General features: G+C 38.0%; 1 protein-coding gene across 10 annotated transcripts in view; it reads left to right on the top strand.

The window, feature by feature from the left end:
* The window catches only part of FAM120B (family with sequence similarity 120 member B), a 55,029-nt gene extending 37,875 nt beyond the window's left edge, over nucleotides 1–17,154 (top strand). For 4 of the 10 annotated variants that reach the window (XM_065680357.1, XM_065680352.1, XM_065680358.1 and 1 more), the window contains exons 7-11: nucleotides 4,900–5,106; nucleotides 8,033–8,141; nucleotides 9,393–9,518; nucleotides 13,727–13,805; nucleotides 15,951–17,154. In XM_065680357.1, the coding sequence (XP_065536429.1) occupies nucleotides 4,900–5,106; nucleotides 8,033–8,141; nucleotides 9,393–9,518; nucleotides 13,727–13,788 (504 nt within the window). In that variant the 3' untranslated portion in view covers nucleotides 13,789–13,805; nucleotides 15,951–17,154. Of the gene's footprint in view, nucleotides 1–4,899; nucleotides 5,107–8,032; nucleotides 8,142–9,392; nucleotides 9,519–13,726; nucleotides 13,806–15,924 lie in introns of all 10 variants that reach the window. The other 6 variants (XM_065680355.1, XM_065680354.1, XM_065680356.1 and 3 more) reach the window with 6 other exon arrangements.
* Nucleotides 17,155–19,827: the final 2,673 nt, after the last annotated feature.

Below are 19,827 nucleotides of genomic sequence, written 5' to 3'. Positions count from 1 at the left end.
ATCTTCAATATTCAGCTCAACCGCAGGCAGAAAGCAAGACAGGGAAAAAATGCATAAACCCAACTTTAACCTAAGTAACAATTATTAATCCAAATTTTTTTCATTGATAAAGTGTGTCCCCAGAATGTTGTTGAAAATCCTACTAAGGGGACCAGTTTTAAAGTGAAAGTGTTCAGTGCATCAAGGTACAGATGATGTGTGAATTAGCGGAAATGAAGAACTGTAAAATTATTGTCATATATTTACCTTTCTCCTTGGTTTCTAGAAATGAAGATAGTGAGGTAGCTTTGCCAGTGAGTATGGTTCTGGCTTTCATCTGTGTCTCCTGACATGTTTAGATACTTGCCCTCACATTTCAACTGTGGTAGAATCTAGTCATCCTTTAACAGAGTTTGAACCCTCTGGACTCCCTACTGTAGAGTGGTGAAGGAGTTGTGGGGTTTTTTAGTATGTTCCTAAAAGGAGGTTGTGCATCTTTCAAAACGCATAGGATGAAGTTTACACCTCTATCAAAAAATCACTTGCGAATCCAGTCTTGGAGGACCAGTAGTATTGCCTTAAAACATAAAGGTATTTTTACATCCTGATATTATTATTATTATTATTATTATTATTATTATTATTATTATTATAGTTAGATGTATATGAAATGTGAATTTCAAGGTCAGATTACAAGATCTATATATTTTCTTCCTGTAAGTAAAAATTCTTCAGCAGGATATACAGTTTCTGGGTCTACATTTGCGAACTGCTCCTGAGCAAACGTTTTCCTTCTTGCAAAGCCTCTTTCTGCAGTTAGGGAGAATGCACATGAGCACAGAGCTCAGCCTGAACTTGTGGTTGACAAGCTAAAGCCTTGTGTTTCTAGAGCAGAAAAAGGCATGATATGTCTATGAGGATGGCTCTGCTAGCAAAGACATTTCTCAGATTGTTAGGATGAAAACCAGATATATTAGTGATGTGCATGCTGTAGCCCTTCTCTTGCTCTTTTCAAGTGGGCTTTACCCAGTTCAGTTCAGGCCTTCTGAGTACAGTGCCACTAACCTCTGCTTCAGTGATACTAGAGGACTGTGAACTTTGAGTTCTCAGTCTTCAGTTAATGTTGGAAAATAGGAAAAGTAATCTTTTTCCCCAAATGCTAAGAGGGTGGGGAGCTGCTGCTGTAGGAGCAGCAGCGGGAGCACAGCGCAGGCAGCTGGTGCAGGAGGAGCAGTTCTCACGCACTCCCTTGTCTCTCTCTCTCTCACAAATGTCATCAGCTGGTGGTAAGAGTAGCAGCAGCAGGATCACAGGGGTATATCTCACATGATCCACTGGGGTCCTGAGTTTATAAAAATAGTAGAAAGAACAGACACAATTTCCACTAAGAAGTAATCTCTAGGGTGTAATGCCCTGGAAGGCAAGCCTTCTTTTCTCTTGGAATTTTCCACTTCTCATCGTGACGTCTTTGCATCGCAGACACCAAGCAGTTGTGAGCATTCCCATGGCAAAGCAAGTCTGTGGTTTGCCATGTGCACAGGCACATTGTTATAGACTCACTGTGCTTTCATTTTCTTTGCTTTTCATTGCCAGACATGGAAAATAGAAAGTCTCCTTTGGTGAATGTATTTCCTGTCATATTAAAATAAAGAAATCACTGTTCATAGCTCTTGCCTTGGTCTTGCGAATATTGATTTCCATTGAAAAACAAGCCTTACCTGATAACCACTCCCCCGCACCTGACACTTCAGTGCTTTAGGAAAGTTCTGAATTGATATCCCTAGACAGTGAAGCCTTCTACCTGTAAAACCTGTCACCAGCATTACTCTGTCTTCTTAACCAGTAAGTCTCAAGTGTAGTTGAAAAGATCAGTGTTTCAGATTCTCATTTATTCACTTGTTCTGCAAAACCGCATGCATTTATTTTGCACTAACTTGAATAACATTACTGAAGAACGTTGCATTGATCACATATGTGGGTTGGTTCTGTGCTTAGCTTTATAATAAAGATATGAAAGCTTTATTTTAAGATTTATGGTCCAGATGGCATTCAGCATTCACATATAGTATTAGTAATCTGTTCTAACAGCTGTTTTTGCATCCTTGGTACCAGTGAGATTAAAAAGGGCAGTATAATTATCTTTGCCAAAGGTATGAATTAACAGTCATATGGGTCACAGCCATTATATTAGAAGATGGGAAATTGCTTGCTGTGGATGACAGCATTTACTCTTTTCAACAGGTTAAATACTTGTTTTAATTATTCTTCATGAAAGTTTGTTCTCAGCAATTAAATCTTTTGATGTTATGTGCACTTGCTGATAATTCAGTGACAGAAGATACTGGTTTGTTTGACAGGGAATTTCAGTCTGGTTTTGTACTGATCTATAACAAAGAGGCTATTGGTGGTATAAATCATATTGATATAAATCTGGTCAAGTTTGATTCAGTGTTGGTGTGCTGCTGTTGCTGGCCCCTACTGCTAATTGTAGCTTGACATCCGTTTTCCTTGTAGCTTAATAGGAAAGCTGTACGGCTTGTCAAAATCCTCTATTTTATTGAAGTTATTTAAAGTTCAGTTTATTGTTGCATTGTGAACAAGATCAGGATGCATAAATTCTGAGAGAGTTCCCTAGCTGGATTAGTTTACAACAAAAGAAAAAGGGCTGGGGAGGGTGGGTGGGGGGAATTCTGAGGATTCCCAGCAGTTCTTTCTCTTTGCACTTCCTGCTTGTAAAGTTTCACTGTGTGATCACAAACCAATCAGATTCCATTTTAAAGCTTGTAATGATGTGGACTCATTTCCTTAGCAGGTCTTTAAGGTTTGATCAGAAACAATCTGGCTAGTGCAACATAAGAATCTGTAAGATGCAACATGATAACTGGTTGTGTGCGCTCTTGCAGTCTACTTTAGTACCAGTAATATTGGCTCACTTAAACCACATTCCTCTTTCAAGTACCTTTCAGCATTGTTAAATGGTTTTCAAAGGCCTGCTTTGCTTGCCAGAGCAAGAGAGTTATGGGTGTGCATGTAGTTACTAGTGTCAGCCAGCAAAATGATAGCTTACATCTGGAGACAGTAACTTCCTGAAACTCAATAGCCTGATCCCATACTGAAAATACTTTTGTTTTAAAGGGTGGGGAGAAGAAGGTCTCTACTCAAGTACGAAGTTTCACAGTCAGAAAAGGAATGGGCCTTTCATATTCTAAGTGGACGCACAAATTAGCTTATGTTGTCTGCATTTATCTGGATGTCAGTGGTTGTCTTCAATTATCTGTATTGGGTGAATTTCAAGTATTGAGTGTTGTGTTGGGTCAGTGCCCTGGTGGCCAGCTTGATGCCTTTCCAGGAATCACTAGAAGCAGAAGTTCTTCCCAGAGGGCTCTTGACCGCCCTTCCTGGTATCTTTTGCCTGCATTGTCATCTCTAGGTCCTCTTTGCTTTTGCACAGTGGAAAAAACAGCCAGTGGAGGTACACCTCATATCTTCAAGTCACCTTAAGAGAACCCTACTGCCCCTTGCCTGTGGTTAGTGGGAACCCTATCACAGAAGCCAGTTTCACATAGTCAAATTAAGCAATGAGCTGAAGTCTGTTGTATAGTAATGCAGAAAACCTAAGTCCTTGACCAGGGTCTAGCTATATTCTCCAAATAATGTATTATTTGTCTCGTTTGGTGCAAGCTTTGTGGCTCCATGATGGTAGGAAAGATTTCCTGATTTTATGCAGGCCTTAGGGAGGAAAATGTTCTGATCTGTTAGTACATTTCCTATTGTCTGCTTTTACTTGCCATTTTTTTAAATAGGGCACTGCTGCTGTGTGTGCATACCTTTAAGTCCTTTGGGGGTCTTTCAAGATAGAAGATGTTGGTTTTGTTAGTAACGGGCCAACCCTTTCCATTGCATTTCAAGCAGACACTTCACAGTTCTCCAGGAGTTAGGACTAAGACAAACTTGAGCCACATTTTTGTCCTTTCTGTTCCAGACTATTTTGAATGCTGTTCTATTCCTAGTATAATTTATACTGTAAGGAAAACTGTACTGTAAGGGTACAACAATTGCCACAGATGACAGTATTGATGGCCAAACTGTTATGAATCCCTCCTGGTCTTGACAAACTGCTTCAGTACAGACTGTGGAAGAGGCATTCCCCATTGAGGAGCTTTGTACAGTTTACACAATACTTAAAATCACAGTTTTCCCCATATTGAATTCAAAGCTTTTATAGTTTGCTGTTCTCTGCCACAGCAGGATGTTAAATTCACCCATCAAGTTTATTTTGGCCATGAGTTTTGTGTTGTTGAGTTTCACATTTTGTATTTTCTGGATGTCATCACACCATTCCAGTATTTCTTCTGGAAACATCCATGTTGAAGTGAAATAATTTGACTTTCAGACTACAGTCAGAGGAAATTTTAGAGATCATTTAAATTATGAGATTTGACAGAACAAAGTTTGTTGTGCCCAGACTCTTTTTTTTTTAAACACTCTAAGTGCTGTAACATTTCCTGGCTGGTCAAACTTTGGAAGGTCAAGTGGATGACTACATACATCATTTTATACTCCCAGTTCATGTTTTACATTCTACTAGCAGAATTCTTTGGGGGGAACTGCTAATTCTTCAGAAATGCTATGGAGAATAGCCATTTATTTGTCTTTCCATTTTCATTCTGACTGTTTCTGTCTTAAAAACTTGAATAAGATGCTGTATGTATTAAAACAAACTTCCATTTTATTAAATAAACCTAGATACAGAATCCTGTGATGAATTCTACTGTTCAGGAGAGGACCATCATTGTCACAACTTTGGGACTGTTTATCTTTGCTCTTCTGCTTGCATGGGTGTATGTGGTGGTAGGTTTGTGTATATTTCCTGATTTGTGAGGTCTCCCTTTTTTGGTTTGTTTTCTTTTGTGTGCACAGCTTGCGCAAGTGGACTCCAGAGGTGTGCATCTTGGTGCTGTCGTTGTTCGCGGCCTTACAACTTTGCTGATGGCCAGTAGTGCCTGTGGCTTTCCATTCAGAATGGATGATTTGATGCCTTGGCAGGTGTTCGATGGAAAACTATTCCAAGAAAAATACCAGCAGTCACATCGAGGTTGCTCTTTGGAGGAGCTTTTGGAAGGCAATGTGAGTAATCGCGTCCTCTTAGACAGCTCTGTATTCTTTGATAAATGTACCTGTCCATGTTCGTTTATTGTTTTGATATTCATGTTTACACTGATCCACTTTCTTTGTATTTTTCCTCTCTTCCTTATTCCTTTTTCATCCTCTCCACCAACAAAAACAACTAAGAAGACAGAAATACTGAGACTGTGAGGGAAGCTATAATTTTACCTTTATTTTTCTTTCTGTTGCTCAGAAAAATAATATAAGGAAGTGTCAAAATGGCTGTCATATTTCAAAATATGATAATTCCTGTAATAGTTTTCTCGTACTAAGATATTAAGAGATCTTTTTCCTTTAAGATTTTAGGCAACATACTAAGAATGTCTTTCAGTAAACACTAAGTATAATTGTTAAAGTGTTTAAGAGTGTTACTAAGGAGCCAAAAGTTTTAGTCGAAGGTTTGGTGAATTCAAAGAGGAACTGGAAATTGGAGGAAGGTAGATATCTAGGTATTCTTTCAGAATCTCACCAGGTACCTTCTTGTACCTTCAAGTACTTACTTAGTTCTCAGTCTTACTTTCCACAGGCTAGAGATTTGTACAATTTGCATGCTATGTTACCATAAAAACAGTATTATTTAAAACATATCTGCCCAGGCCAGGCCAGGGATGTATCAGCAGAGTCTTGCTGGGTATAGGCCACATCTGGTGTGTTAGGGTGGCATCATGTCCAGGCTCAGAGGTAGGGTCTGCTAGACTGTGGGCAAGGTGGTAGGAATATGCTAGTGAAGCCTTGGATGAGACCTGGCTCATGCCCTACTGGCACAGAGTATGTGGAGAGATGCTTGGGTAGATCTGTACTCATCTGTGTAGATAGCTCATAAGACCGTTGATTAATGTGACTCTTTTCAGTGTGGTACTGAAAATCCTGCATCATTTAGTTACTTTTGAAAATTTTATCTTTGAAATGTTTTTACCTGCTGTTACATATATCACTTGAGGTTAAAATAACTAAAAGTGATTACAGACACAGCAATTTTCAGTTTTCAGTGATTTTAATCGCATGTATTCAATACTAGTTGTACAATTAGTTTTCTTTTCTAATTTTGTGTCCAGTTACATGCCATCTGGATCTGTAATGATGAGTGGGACATGTGTGGGTGGGTGGAATGTATGTGTTTTCAGTGTGGAGGAGGAGGAGGATAATATTTTCCATATGAAATCAATTATATGATTAGGACTATAGCCTCTATCCAGATCCTGTGGCTCCCATTAATTGGTCAGTTGATTTCAGTAGATTTTTAATTGGGCCAGCGCTTCCTCCAGTTTTTCATGTAGGACTTTTGCAGTGCAGTAGAGTGTCCAAAGAATAAATGGAAAAATATGAACCTGTACAGATCTGTGTGAACTTGATAATTCTTCTCCATTTGGGTAGAATTCAGGTTAGCGAATAACTTTTACAATATGTATCTATATCTGTAGAAAATTTATATTCCCTGAGAGGTGTTTTTAAATGTGTTAGGTAGTATGTTTTAGCCAGCATTTGAAAATCTTGATATGATCAGTTTAAAGGAAGGAAGGTGCTTAGATCTCTAGAACAGAGTTGGAGATTTTCTTGATCAACTAAAATATCTGTGTTAAGATTTTGAAAAGCCTGACACTCTAGTTTAAACAAACTCCAGATAAACAGTTCTGTTGTGGGAAAGAGCAGCCTAGCCCTGTGAATTTTTAGAGTAGCTTAAATACCTTTTTCTTTTTTAGGTACAATTTTATGGTACATATATGGCAGAGATAGCTCCCAGACCAATAAAATAGCTTTCCGGCTTATCAGTTTGAGACAAGAATCTGTTTGGGGGATAATTGCCAAGAGATGCCAGTTTAGCTGGGGACACTGGCAAGGCAACAAGCGTATGTGATTGGTTTTTCCTATTATTATAAGTTCAACTGGTACTTAGTTTCTGGCAGAGCTTAATGTACTGCTGGAAGCCAAGATCTTTCAGCACTTCTGTGTTAACAATCTGCCCTTGAGCACCATAAATCTAATCTGATGATAGTGACAGCATTGTTTTCAGAAAACAGATATTCTACATGGGAATTTTTTTTTTGTTTGTTTTAGAAAAGGTAAGTAATAGGATAGGAAGAAATTACTCCTTTTGGTGTTTGGTGCTTGTCTCCTAAGGCCCCTTCTCTATGATCTGGATAGTTACATTACTTCAGGGAGATCTCAGAATCATTGTCTGGATTATGATGGGCTTAAATTCATTTAATAGCTTTATGAAAATTGCAGTAGAAATACAATCTTGGTTAAACATTTACATGTATACCAGAAATTTTGAACATTTTAGGGTTTACTTCCTGCAGATTCTTGTACCAAAAGAAGAAAATGTATAAATTATATGCAGTTGATGTATTTGTGGATCAGTTTTTGTGTAGCTGAGCTCTTTGTAGCCTAGCAGCTATTAAAGATAAAAAATGGGAAGCTTCTGATAAGAATCAAAAATAGAACTATCTTGCTTTTAAAAAAATAAGCTCATCTTATCTAATTCTCTGTTTGTCATAACAGTAATCATATTAGTTTGTTTATCCACACAGAAAATTGGATATAATAGTCTCATAAAGCAATGAGGCAATGATGTTATCACTTTGTTAGCCTTCTTAGTGTGCTTCTCAGTAATGAATATGTTCATGATCAATTTTTTTAAATTAGAACCGAATTACCTAATGGGGTCAGTGTAAATTATATGCTTTGTCCTCTACTCATCTCTCCAAGAATCCACTTTTAATACGAAATATTTGAACTTTGTTTCCTGAAAAAAAAATGTGAACCAGATCTATCACTTGCATACATACATGAGTGTGGCAAAGTTGTGGTATATGTGATCTATTTGTGCTACAGCTGAAGAGAGAAAAGCAGCACATCCATTGATTTTTAACCCTCTTGTCTGCAGGAGTCTTTGTATACACCTTTCAAGAATCTGAAGTCTTTCATTTGCAAGGCTTGCATGGCAAAGAAAAGAACAATACACAGCAGACCAAGAGGGAATGGATTTATCACAGGTTGGCATTGTGTTGATTTTCTCAAAAGTGAATACATTGATAAGCTCAATTATCTTTCAGCAGCAGTGGCATATACATAGGCAGCCCATCAAGCCAAGTAAATTGTAAGACCTTTCTCCAAGAAACCAAAGGAGAGATCTGGGAAAATATTTCGTGGTTTCAGGAATGTATGTGATTTGGATTACCCAAGTTTGAATAGAATAGTATTTCCATCTAGCTACACAGGTAGTGAGATATATGCAGTAAATAAAATATCTTTCACTGACTGAAACATCACTGCTATTTACTCAGTGACTGAAGTTAATTTATAGAAGGAATTAGATGACTCAGAGGTTCTTTTCTTCTTTCCCTCAGGGAAGCTGTTTTAATGTTGATAGTTGAAGGTTCGAGTGAGGCACTGAAGAGAGAATACTCTTTATTGGACTGACTTATACAGGCTTTTGGGCAACCTGGACAATGCCCTTTTTTTTTTTTTTTCCTTTGCCCAAGACTTTGCTTCCACCCCTGTCAACTTTATGGCTCAGTTTACTAAAGGCATTTGTTTTCCCCACTTGATCTGCCTGACTTTTAGGGAGAAAAAACATCTGAAAGGTTTTTAGCACCATTCGCTCATCAGTCTGAATGTTAGGGTTTTTGAGGCTTTGAAATAATTCATACTGAATCACAGTGCTTATGCTGCTATTATGTTTATTACCTGCTTAATACCTGATCAGTTGTGTCTGTAAAGATAAAAATTACCCCTTCAAAATTCCTTGAGCAAATTAAACAAGAGTGATTTTGTGTTAGTTCAGTACTTTGCACTGCATGTCAGTAATACTTCTGCTGTGTTACTACACCATACTGTTGCTGGACATCCAAAACTAAGGCTATCTGTTGGTAATTTATGATACCAGACCTTGTTAGCATCTGCTATTGCTTGAGAGCTGTACTTAACCATTTTAGTTATGATTTGTGATTCCAATTTGAACAGAGATTTCTGTTTGTTGTAATGACTGCAGTCTCCAAATCTGTGTCATAAAATTTTGATCTGGTTTCCAAATACACTTGTTAACAGCTTGTAATCACGATGTGCGTAGATTGAAAGACAGACCCATACTTATTAGTCTGACTTCAGTTTGGAGAAATTGTAATTGTGCATAAGTATTCTGGCATAAAACTAAGAAATGTTGTTTCCAAAAAAAGAATGTGCTGTCTCTCTTTTATTTCCTTTAATCTTACAGTTAGAGTTGCTTAGTAAATACTGTTTTTCAGGAACACCGCAAAGAGAATTTAATCCCAGGTTCCAACAAACACACAGAAGTTCTTTTGTTCCTCCATATCATAACCAGACAAGGGGGTTCCTGTGGAGAAATCCTCAACCACAAGGTAAAAAAAAAGGTGTGCACATGTGTGTATTTCAAATTGTCTCTATCAACACTGTGACAGCTCTGTGTCTATATGTAGACTGCGTTTGTATGTATGCAGTTATCCTGTGGCTACAGCAATCTTGTAACAAAACTTGCATCAGCTGTAGTTGAGTACTGCCATTAGCAAAAACTAACTATGCAAGGTGAGGAAGAGTGTAGCGTTATAATCTGGAGTCATCTTCTATTCACAGTGTCCTGGCAAAAAAAAAACTTTTATGTATTCAAACTTTCCATGCTTGGTCTCAGCTGAATTGTATTTAAAATATAATAGTTGTAAAGCAAATTGGTACAGCTGCATGGAAGTGTCTGTCTGAAGTCTTTAGCTACAGATCTTAGTCTGTACATCAGCAAAACACTGGAGCATTTGAATAAAGTTAAAAACATTCTGGAGTGGTTTTCTAGATCGGGGTCTCATCTTCCAGATCACTGCCTAAGTAGTGCAAATGCAAGTTCTGTCTTATCTTGGCATTAATCTTAAGTTATCCACCAATCTCACTTCTTGAACAGAACAATCATTTCAGTGGAGCATCACTGTGGAAAACACTGGAGCTGACATAATTCAGTTTTTTTCTCATTATTATGAGTTAGAGCATATACATAAAGATTGACAAAAATAAAAGAAAGAGAAGTGTCTAACAAAGGTCAAATATATTATTAAGTTTGTAGAGCCTAAATTTCTTCTGTGTTCCCAGGTGAAGTTTTCAGAGATTTATGATATAACTAAAGAAAGATAAATAATAAATAAATCCAGTAAAGTCTTTAATGTGTTTCAGCTGCTGCTGTTGTAGACTTGAGAGATACTATCATTTGATTCACAGAAAAAGACCGATCATGTATGTGAAATGTAAAGCTAAAATACAGAGTATGTATGCTGACCAGAAGCAGAAACAAAACTGGTCATTGTTATCATGTTCATCTCAAGAAGCCTGCTGTTCAAGGGTTGGGTCATCTCTGAGCAGCTCCAGAGATATTATAACTACATGTATTTCACAAAGCATGTTCCACAGTAACTGTGCTGAACAGTGTTATGAATGTGTTTCAGTAGCATTATTAAAACATCTTGGCTTCTTCTACACTAGACCTATTTGCTACCCTCAGGATACTCTTAAAATGTGATCCCATAAGTGCAGTCAAATTGCTTCTGTTATAATTAACATAGATTTATTGGGAAAATGTATCTGTCCTTACAAAAGAGCCCTGCGATGTTTTAGAGCTCCTTTTGAGCTGATCTGCCAAGATGACTCATTTTGACAAAGTTTTTTTCCTGAGTTTGCTAATATTAAGGCAGCAGTTGGAATGAGTTGCTTATGAAGCAATGAGTTGCTGCATTATGTAGCTTTTTCTCTGCTATATGTATGTGTCTCACTAAAGAGAGAGAAAAAAGAATGAAAAAGTAGCAACTTTGTGTTCCATGATAGCTTATATGATAAAACTTCCTAGTAAAATTACCTGTCTATCCCATCCTTTATGTACATTCCCATGGTATATTGTTATGGTTCCTGCTGTTGCATAGTATACATAAATCATTGGATTAAATGCAGTAAAAATTAAAGGATGAGACCCATATCTTCTGTGTCAGAAGCGTACCTAACCATTACGCAGCCTTTGCTCTCTCGTATCTGTTAATGTTTAAGGATTTTGTGACATGGTCTCAACTTTAACAATGGAGGAAAGAGTGCCTCCACACAGAAAGCATAAAGCTAAGAAGCACTGGTATTTCTCTGAAACAATGTTTTGATTCTGTTTAGGCAGAACGAGAATTGAACCTCATTTTATAGTGAATACTGAACACTGATGTGTTGTAATTAACATCTCATCCTCTACCTGTATTTTGAGAGAACGGAGTTCAGCTGTGGGATTTTTCTGCTTTGGGGGGAATGGGGTGGTTTTGGGGTTTTAAATATTTATTTATTTTAAGTTCTTTTCATAAATTTCTTGTATGTGTGTCACAAATGGAGAGTGTATCCGTGTAACCTGGAGCAGAACATCTAAGCCTTACAGGGAGGTAGATTTTCCCTTAGTGTTTCTTGTTTGTTAATTTGGAAGACTTCCTATTTAGCATGTTGGCTGTTGTGTATCCTGTTGTGAGTGTCTGTCTTTTTCTGATGCTTGTTAGACAGATCTTAGGTATCTAATTTAAATTTAAGGTTAGGCTTCTGTTACTGAGGTATGAAACTGCATTGCAGCACTTCATAATCTCTGAGTTCCAAAGCCTTGCCCAAGGTAGCATAGACGTCTGTAGCAAAGCATGACTTTACAGATTCTAGTTTTGTGGTTGAAATACCCCATTATATGCCATATAGCCTATGGGTAGACAAAACTTCATTAATTAGAAGTTAACACCACTAATGCATTATTTTGAATCACATTGTTACCTCATTCTACAAATAGCTGAAAATAAACTGAGCACTAACAACTGTGGAAATCATGATATTAGGTATTATGTGTCTTTGCCACTCTTCAACAGTCCAGCTGATAAACACCTAGACTGTTTCATAGAATCATAGAATAGTTAGGGTTGGAAAGGACCTCAAGATCATCTAGTTCCAACCCCCCTGCCATGGACAGGGACACCTCTCACTAAACCATCCAACACAAGGCTTCATCCAACCTGGCCTTGAACACCACCTGTGATGGAGCACTCACAACCTCCCTGGGCAACCCATTCCAGTGTCTCGCCGCCCTAACAGGAAAGAATTTCTTCCTTATATCCAATTTAAACTTCCCCTGTTTAAGTTTTAACCCATTACCCCTTGTCCTGTCACTACAGTCCCTGACAAAGAGTCCCTCCCCAGCATCCTTATAGGCCCCCTTCAGGTACTGGAAGGCTGCTATGAGGTCTCCACGCAGCCTTCTCTTCTCCAGGCTGAACAGCCCCAACTTCCTCAGCCTGTCTTCATACGGGAGGTGCTCCAGTCCCCTGATCATCCTCGTGGCCCTCCTCTGGACTTGTTCCAACAGTTCCATGTCCTTTTTATGTTGAGGACACCAGAACTGCACACAATACTCCAGGTGAGGTCTCACAAGAGCAGAGTAGAGGGGCAGGATCACCTCCTTCGACCTGCTGGTCACGCTCCTTTTGATGCAGCCCAGGATACGGTTGGCTTTCTGGGCTGCGAGCGCACACTGAAGCCGGCTCATGTTCATTTTCTTATCGACCAGCACCCCCAAGTCCTTCTCTGCAGGGCCGCTCTGAATCTCTTCTTTGCCCAGTCTGTAGCTGTGGCAATGTGTTTGTCATAGCATATAAATTACCCCCTAGATCTAAATCAGCATAAAAAAGAGAGGGGAAAAAATTTCATTTGCTATAAAAGGGGCTTATAAGAAAGATGGGCCTTTTGCAGTAGGGTGAGGAGTGATGGTTTTAAACTGAAAGAGAGGAGATTCAGACTGGATGTGAGGACAAAATTTTTTACAATGAGGGTGGTCAAATTCTGGCACAAGTTGCCCAGAGAGGTGGTGGATGCACCATCCCTGGAGACATTCAAGGCCAGGATGGATGTGGTTCTGAGCAACCTTATCTAGTTGAAGGATGTCCCTGCTGATTGCAGGGGGTTTGGACTAGATGACCTTTGAAGGTCTCTTCCAACTCAATCTATTCTATGATTCTATGTATTTAATCAAGGCTTCCACACTTACGCTGCATACTCTGTGCTCAAGCATATTTCTGCTGAACAAGATTTTGATAGAACTGGAAAGTAGATGGGACTTGACGGAACTTTGGTGCTGGAAAAAGATTTCATTTTGAGTTTGAGTACTGCTTAGTTTATAGAAATGTGTAACTGAAGCAGCATTGTACACAGGCACACTTAAACCAGTATGAAAATGTTTGTTAATATTGTTAATACAGCTTACATGTGATTCTAAATGGTATATTTTACTGAATTCATGTGGTCTGATCTACCAACCACAGTGTATGACCTGTATGATTCACTATCGCGACCCATGAGTTGGACTAGATTTAACAGTTGCAGTGGACCAAGAGCTTTAAGAGCAATGCCGCCAGGGACTATATTCCAACATCTCAAAATATAGCCATAACTGTACATGAACTGGAAAGGGACATGTTCTTTTTTCCATATTTATATAAATGTAGTTTTTCTTGCAGACTATCTGAATAAGCTCTTATATTCTTGCTTTAATGTTAATAAAAACATTTAAATCCTCTCCTCCCTCCAGGTAGAGAGTATAGATCAGGTCATCCAGACCGAAGGAGAAGATTCCATGTTCCTTCTTGGTGAGGAATACAAGTGTACAGGTAGCAAACTGAGAGGATGGGATAGTTACCATTGAGATATTTTTTGTTTATGAGAGCGTCTTTTCATGGACTTTGCAGAATAACTGAACCGTGTGATTTTGGAGGAAATAACTCAAAGCTGAGGCTATTCAGCTTGTTAATCACTTGTTACATTAGGTCTAAGCTTGCTATGAGACCAGCATCACGAAAACTGAAGTTAAAGGCACCAGCTGAAGCAAAATAGCATCTCAGTATATCTATATTGTTTTGTCCATTTGGCAGTTTAAAGTCTGAAGTGTTTTTACATTGTTAGATATTCCCGATTACAAGCTTTAAGACTTAAACTATAAGGTTTGCATATTTTTGTTATAGACGTGTATTACAAGAGTTTACTTACCATGAATATCCCTGCTGAATTGTGGTTCATGTTAATTCACGGCAGTTTGTGTCTTAATTGTGGATTATATCTTTATTTTAAGGGTTACACCATTGTTACTGAAGCCCATTGAAAAATTTGAAACATGATATTACTTATGTCAACATCATCTACCAATGAACCAAAATCACCTTCCTGTAAAATGCAGCAAAAATTGCTATTACTTTTGGCAGTTCTGGTTAAGTACCTTTGTCTGTGTATCTCAGCTGACTGAGAACCACAGGGAACCACATCACTGCTAAGGAGAGAAAGAATCTGTCATACTTACTTCTGTAAACATACTTAAGAGAGCTAAGTCTTCTTTCCTGTCCAGAATTCTAATTTAAACACCTTCAGAATTATTTCTCAAAAGTTGCTGTATTTCACTTTGTGATTTCATTTAATTGATGTGTTTGTTTAATTATAAAATTAATTCATTTGAAATAGAGTTATAGAAATAATACTAAAGAACTGTAAAATAATAGAGCACATGCAATTTTTAACAGCACCATAGGATCATATGTTGGTAAATTGGTACTACAAAAGCCCCTCTTCAAGTCATTACTTGTGTTTATTAAGAAACTTAGAGATTGCAACAACATTCTTATGTCTTCCATTTGCATACCCATTCAGCTAAAAATAATCAGAGGTACTTAATTATTATCTTTGGGCTAAAAATATTAGGCAGTTATGTAGAAATCCCATTTTGAATTTGAAGTATAAAAATCGTACTAGAGGAAGAAAGTGTCAACAACACTTTATGTCACATAGAAAATGGGTGACACAATTAGAACTGTGTTTATCTCTTTACTGATCTTATCTCAACCTAATTGATAATTGTCTCCCTCTAGGTAATCTTCAACAGTTTCATGCTTTTCTTAGATTTTTAGCAAGCTTTGAATGGGGCTGGCTCAAGTGGATGTTTGTGGAACTGATGGAGCTTCAGCTATTTATGTGCTTTGGAATTGCAGTATCTTTAGTTTTGACTTCAGCATTTTCAGTGCATGAAGTTATATAATAACATCTCTTCTCATACGGGAGGTATAAGATGAAAGAGAAATGAAAGTTTGGTGTCCCATTCCTCCTCTCAAAAAAAAAAAAAAAAAAAAAAGCAGAAAAAGGGGATATCCAAAGATAGAGGCAAAATGTTAAGAGCAAGATTTGAAATTTGATACAGTGTGCAGATTTTCCTAAGATCATGTTGAGTCACTGATGATGATAATTCAAACAGTAAAGTCAGTGGTGTTGCATGTGAGCAAAATTTTGTATTTACACAGAAAACTGTGGCCTTCATGTTTATCATGTTGGAAAATCCACTCTTTTGGGCTATTTTTCTTTTGAATAATACTGACCAGTATCTTGTTAGTGTAGGTCTCATAATGATCATTCTAGATTTTACTGATACAGAAACTGTATTTCACTCTTAGCCTTCCTATATATAATTATAAGCATTTAAAAATTAAATCTAAAAACTATCTCATGACCAATCCTAACAGAGAGTAGCAGATGCTGTAAAACTCAGTGCTTGCATTAAGACTAGCAGAACTTAAGGGTCAAAACATAAATGCTGATTTGGATAATTAGTACGTTGATCACTAAACCCAGAAAGCGTCATTGTGGTAGTTTAATCACCTGTGTAATACAGATCGCTAAATCTTACACTGCAACAAGCTAGAACTTCTAAAATTGTTTTAGTGTTGATGTTCCTGTGTCTTGTCTCCTCAGAACTGTTCGTTTTTCAAATCACCCAGGTGACCCTGCTCATTACTGGAAGTGGATGAAAATGGCTAAGAGAACAAGATGCGTTGTGAATTGCTGTATGCTGAAAATCATTATAACTTCATCAGTGTTTCAAAGCTGTTAGTGGGAGAGTCTAATCAGAAGTTTATCATGCCTCATTTTCAGTTCCATTTTATTTTTATACTTTTTGCTTCTAGCCTGTAGCTTAGAGAAGTAAATTATGGAATCTTGTGAAACAGTTATATAGTTTAAGTTCCACAAAGTATTGTTTGGGGCACTTTGCAAAAACCTGGTTGACATGCTTATGAAAAATGATCGTCAGAAAATTACATGTGAAAAATAGAGGGCAGTCCTAGGTATTGAGGAAGGCTGCAAAATTTTAATCAATTTGTTTGGTTCTGTTGTGAAAACTATTATGCCTCTTCTGTTAAACCTTTATGCTATTCTATTAACAGTTTGAACTGACACCATTTTTACATGGCACAGTGTCTGATTTGCATTCCAGGGATCTTGTCGTGGAAGGGACATTCCTGCTGCCTTTTTCTATTAATTTAGAATTTCCTCCAAAGTTATGCTGGCCAGAGGCTTAGTGTAAGTCTTAGTCTGTCTTAAGACACTTAGACTTTGATGCTAAAGACACATGTAAGGTCTGGAATAAACCTTAAATATTTCATAAATGACTCACTGCATATGGAGGAGAATTCTAGGTATTCCAGAAGAGGACTATCCATTTGACTCAGCTCTGAAAGGCCCCAAAATAATAGGACATTAAATCTATAGCAGTTTTGTACATAGAAACTGATTTTATAACTTTCTGGAATCTTTTAGGTACCCTTTTCTCATTCTTCGAGACTGAGGAGCTATGAAAGCAAGCCGCATGGTAGAAAAGTAACATTTTTAAACTGTGACATGATTGTAAACACTTTAGAAGTACCCCTTTTTATCCAAGACTGGGCACTTTCAGCCTCAAATAGCATAAAGGTTAATTGTACTACCGCTTTTTTCTTTTTCTTTTTTTCCCCCTTAAAATCTCTTAGAATAATGTGATCTGAGTTTTATGGAAAGTTCTCTAGTTTCAGGAATCTCATGATGTATAATAGTGTATTTCAAAAGAATGTAATTGTGTGCCAGAATTTGTTGGTAATTTCCCCTTCAGGCTTTGATATGAGAAAAGATTTTGGTTGGCCTCAATAAACAAAGTTAAATACTGTTGGAGTGGGAGTTTTGCTGTGCTAGTTGTGGTATGTTATGAATTGTTGGTAATAATTACCCTGACTACTGAAGAATTGTTAGCTTCTCTGTGAGGTTGTTTTTTTTTCTTTCTAATGTTAGACCATAAGCAGAAGCTGCTTATTATTATTTCCATGCCAAAGGTTTTTTTCCCACCAGGAATCGTAAAGTGAAAGCAGAAGCATGAAGTCAAAACAGAGGTGCTACTTTCCTGTCACCATGAACCTTAAATTAGTCACAGTACCATAAAGCTTATGGACTGTAGAAGGAAACAATATACAAGAACATGACCTTAAAGATTCCATTCTAATAGGGTTTCCTTAATATGTGGAGTGCAGGGTTACTTTGCATGGGTAGGTGGATTTGAAGTGAAGGAACCTCCATTTGTGAAGGAAAACTTTCTTTTTTCTTGTTTGGCTATACTGCTTACTGTCTTCTATATCCAATGCACTGGGTAGCTGCCTTTCATCAAATGTTCACTAAAATTGTAGACTTACATATTAGCTTTATTTCTGGAATGGGATTCAGAGAACATTCAGTAACATCAATAACGTTGTCAACTGTGACTCAACAGAAGCTGTAACATGGTCATTGCAAGAGTGGCTCACAGAAAGACATTTATCAACTTTCATCTTTTTATTTATTATGTACCCTTCATCTTACATTACTTTGCTCATTTGTGACACTATCAGGCTGGGAATCTGAGTCTGAGTTGCAGAAAACACTGAAACACTGAGTTAATCCTATGATGCTGTGGCACTATAAGTATCAAAACATACAGATTATGCTTGTTTTATATAACAGGAAACAACAGTTTTAATTACTTTGCTAGCTTAGTAAGTGCTATGCTGAGGTGGAGGGGAACAGCAGTGCCAAAGCTCTGCGAATAATTTTTTGCCACGCTTCTGAACATAGGTTGTTTGGACTTGCTGAAGTTGCTCAGAACAGGGCTCAGTGATGGTGAGTATACAAGCTCCAGTGTTTCCTGGTGGCCCAGGTGCAGAGGTGCCTGACAGCCATGTGGCTGTCTGCACCCTGAATGCTCTACCAGGCTGTCCTCCTGCCCCCCATGGGGTTTAGCTGCCTGCAGCTGGGTGACCCTGGATTCAGCTGGTGTATGGGAAAGACCTGTGTGAGAGATCTGTAAAAAGTCTCATGGGAGGCCTCTGCCCCCTGTCTCAAGTGTTCCATTTAAGCTCAGGTCCCTGCCTAATCTGCTTTGCAGGTATGGCTGTGTCCAGCCTGGCACCTTGCCTTCCTGATTTGACTTCCTGGTTTGACCTGGGACATCCTTCATCTCCACAGACTTGTCCAGTGATCATGGGACTCTTGTGTGAACCTGGTTACCATCATCAGACCTGTTCTGCTCTTGTTCAGGTACCGTGGAACTGGGCCCTCACAAGGAAAGTGATGTCCTACCTGTGTTGCCGTTCAGATGCTGGCTTGCCTTCCTTTGTGGAGCAGCCCACCCTTCCTGCTCCATGGCAGTGGGTTATAAGGCCCTGAGGGCAAGGTGGTAAGAAATTTTAGCTGGAACTACCACAGTAATTGGACAGTGTCAAAACAATAGATATGGTCCATGGGATTACTTGCTGCTGGAAACATGCTTGAAAAACTGGAAACAGCTACAACCAGCACAGTGCCTTTGTGTATCTCTGTGCAATTAGGACCTTGTATTCATTGATTTCCTAGATCTCACAGCTGACATCCAGACCTTTCTCACCCATAATCAAGCTACTGAGAGCAGAGCTCAGAAAAAACACACTGTATTTTAATACAGTGTATTTTAACATTATAATACACTGTATTTTAATGTTAACACACTGTATTTTAATGTTGCACACCCCAGGTGTGAAGCTGCCTCTGAAAATAGAAGCTCATTTGTTAAAGAATATGTTCCTGCAACTGATACTCCTAGAGCTTGGCTGGCTTCTACTGCTTTTGAAGTCCTAAGTAGGACATAAGGTGTTAAGTCTTATAAAGACATAAGGCGTTCAAAAGCCTAGTGGCTAGGCTTTTTCACCTGAAAGTATGCAGTCCTCTTAGGTTGAGACAACACATGGTTAGTTGGTTATCTGTAAAAGACGGAGAGGCAGATGACAGTATATTCTGAGTACTCACCAGCTTAAATGTGTTATTTAATTTTATTACAAAATTAAGGATTGATGTTTGGTATTGAATAACCTATTACTAGTAGTGGTCAAATGGATGAAGGGATATATTCAATGTTAATACATTTAATCTAGGCATGAATTTCAATATGAAATATGTTGATGTTTCAGATGTATTCATCATCTCTTTTTTATGCCAGAAGACACAAGCAATACCAGGCACAGAAACCAATTCTGGATATAAGCCCTCTGAAAATGCTTGAAAACTGAAGGTTTTTTAATAGAGAGTGATGCCCCCTGTCTTAAGAATTACGTAGCCAAGTATGCAGCTGGCCTTTGGACTCTTATTAAAGAGCAAAGCTATTGTAAAGAGCTGTTCTGATCTCAGATATGATTTCTAAATATGCTGTAGGTAACTCAGGAAGTCATTCTTCAGTGAAAGAAATCATTTTTTTAAGGAAAGTAATGAGAGATTTGTATGTTGTTTCTGGCATTTGGAAAATTTAAGTCAAGGTAACCATTCAGGAGTTAGGTTTACCAGATCCAC

The sequence above is a fragment of the Lathamus discolor genome, chromosome 5, assembly GCF_037157495.1.
Source record: "Lathamus discolor isolate bLatDis1 chromosome 5, bLatDis1.hap1, whole genome shotgun sequence".
NCBI lineage: Eukaryota > Metazoa > Chordata > Aves > Psittaciformes > Psittacidae > Lathamus > Lathamus discolor.
Note: the sequence above shows the minus strand (reverse complement) of the source record. Positions and strands in the feature narration are given on the sequence as shown.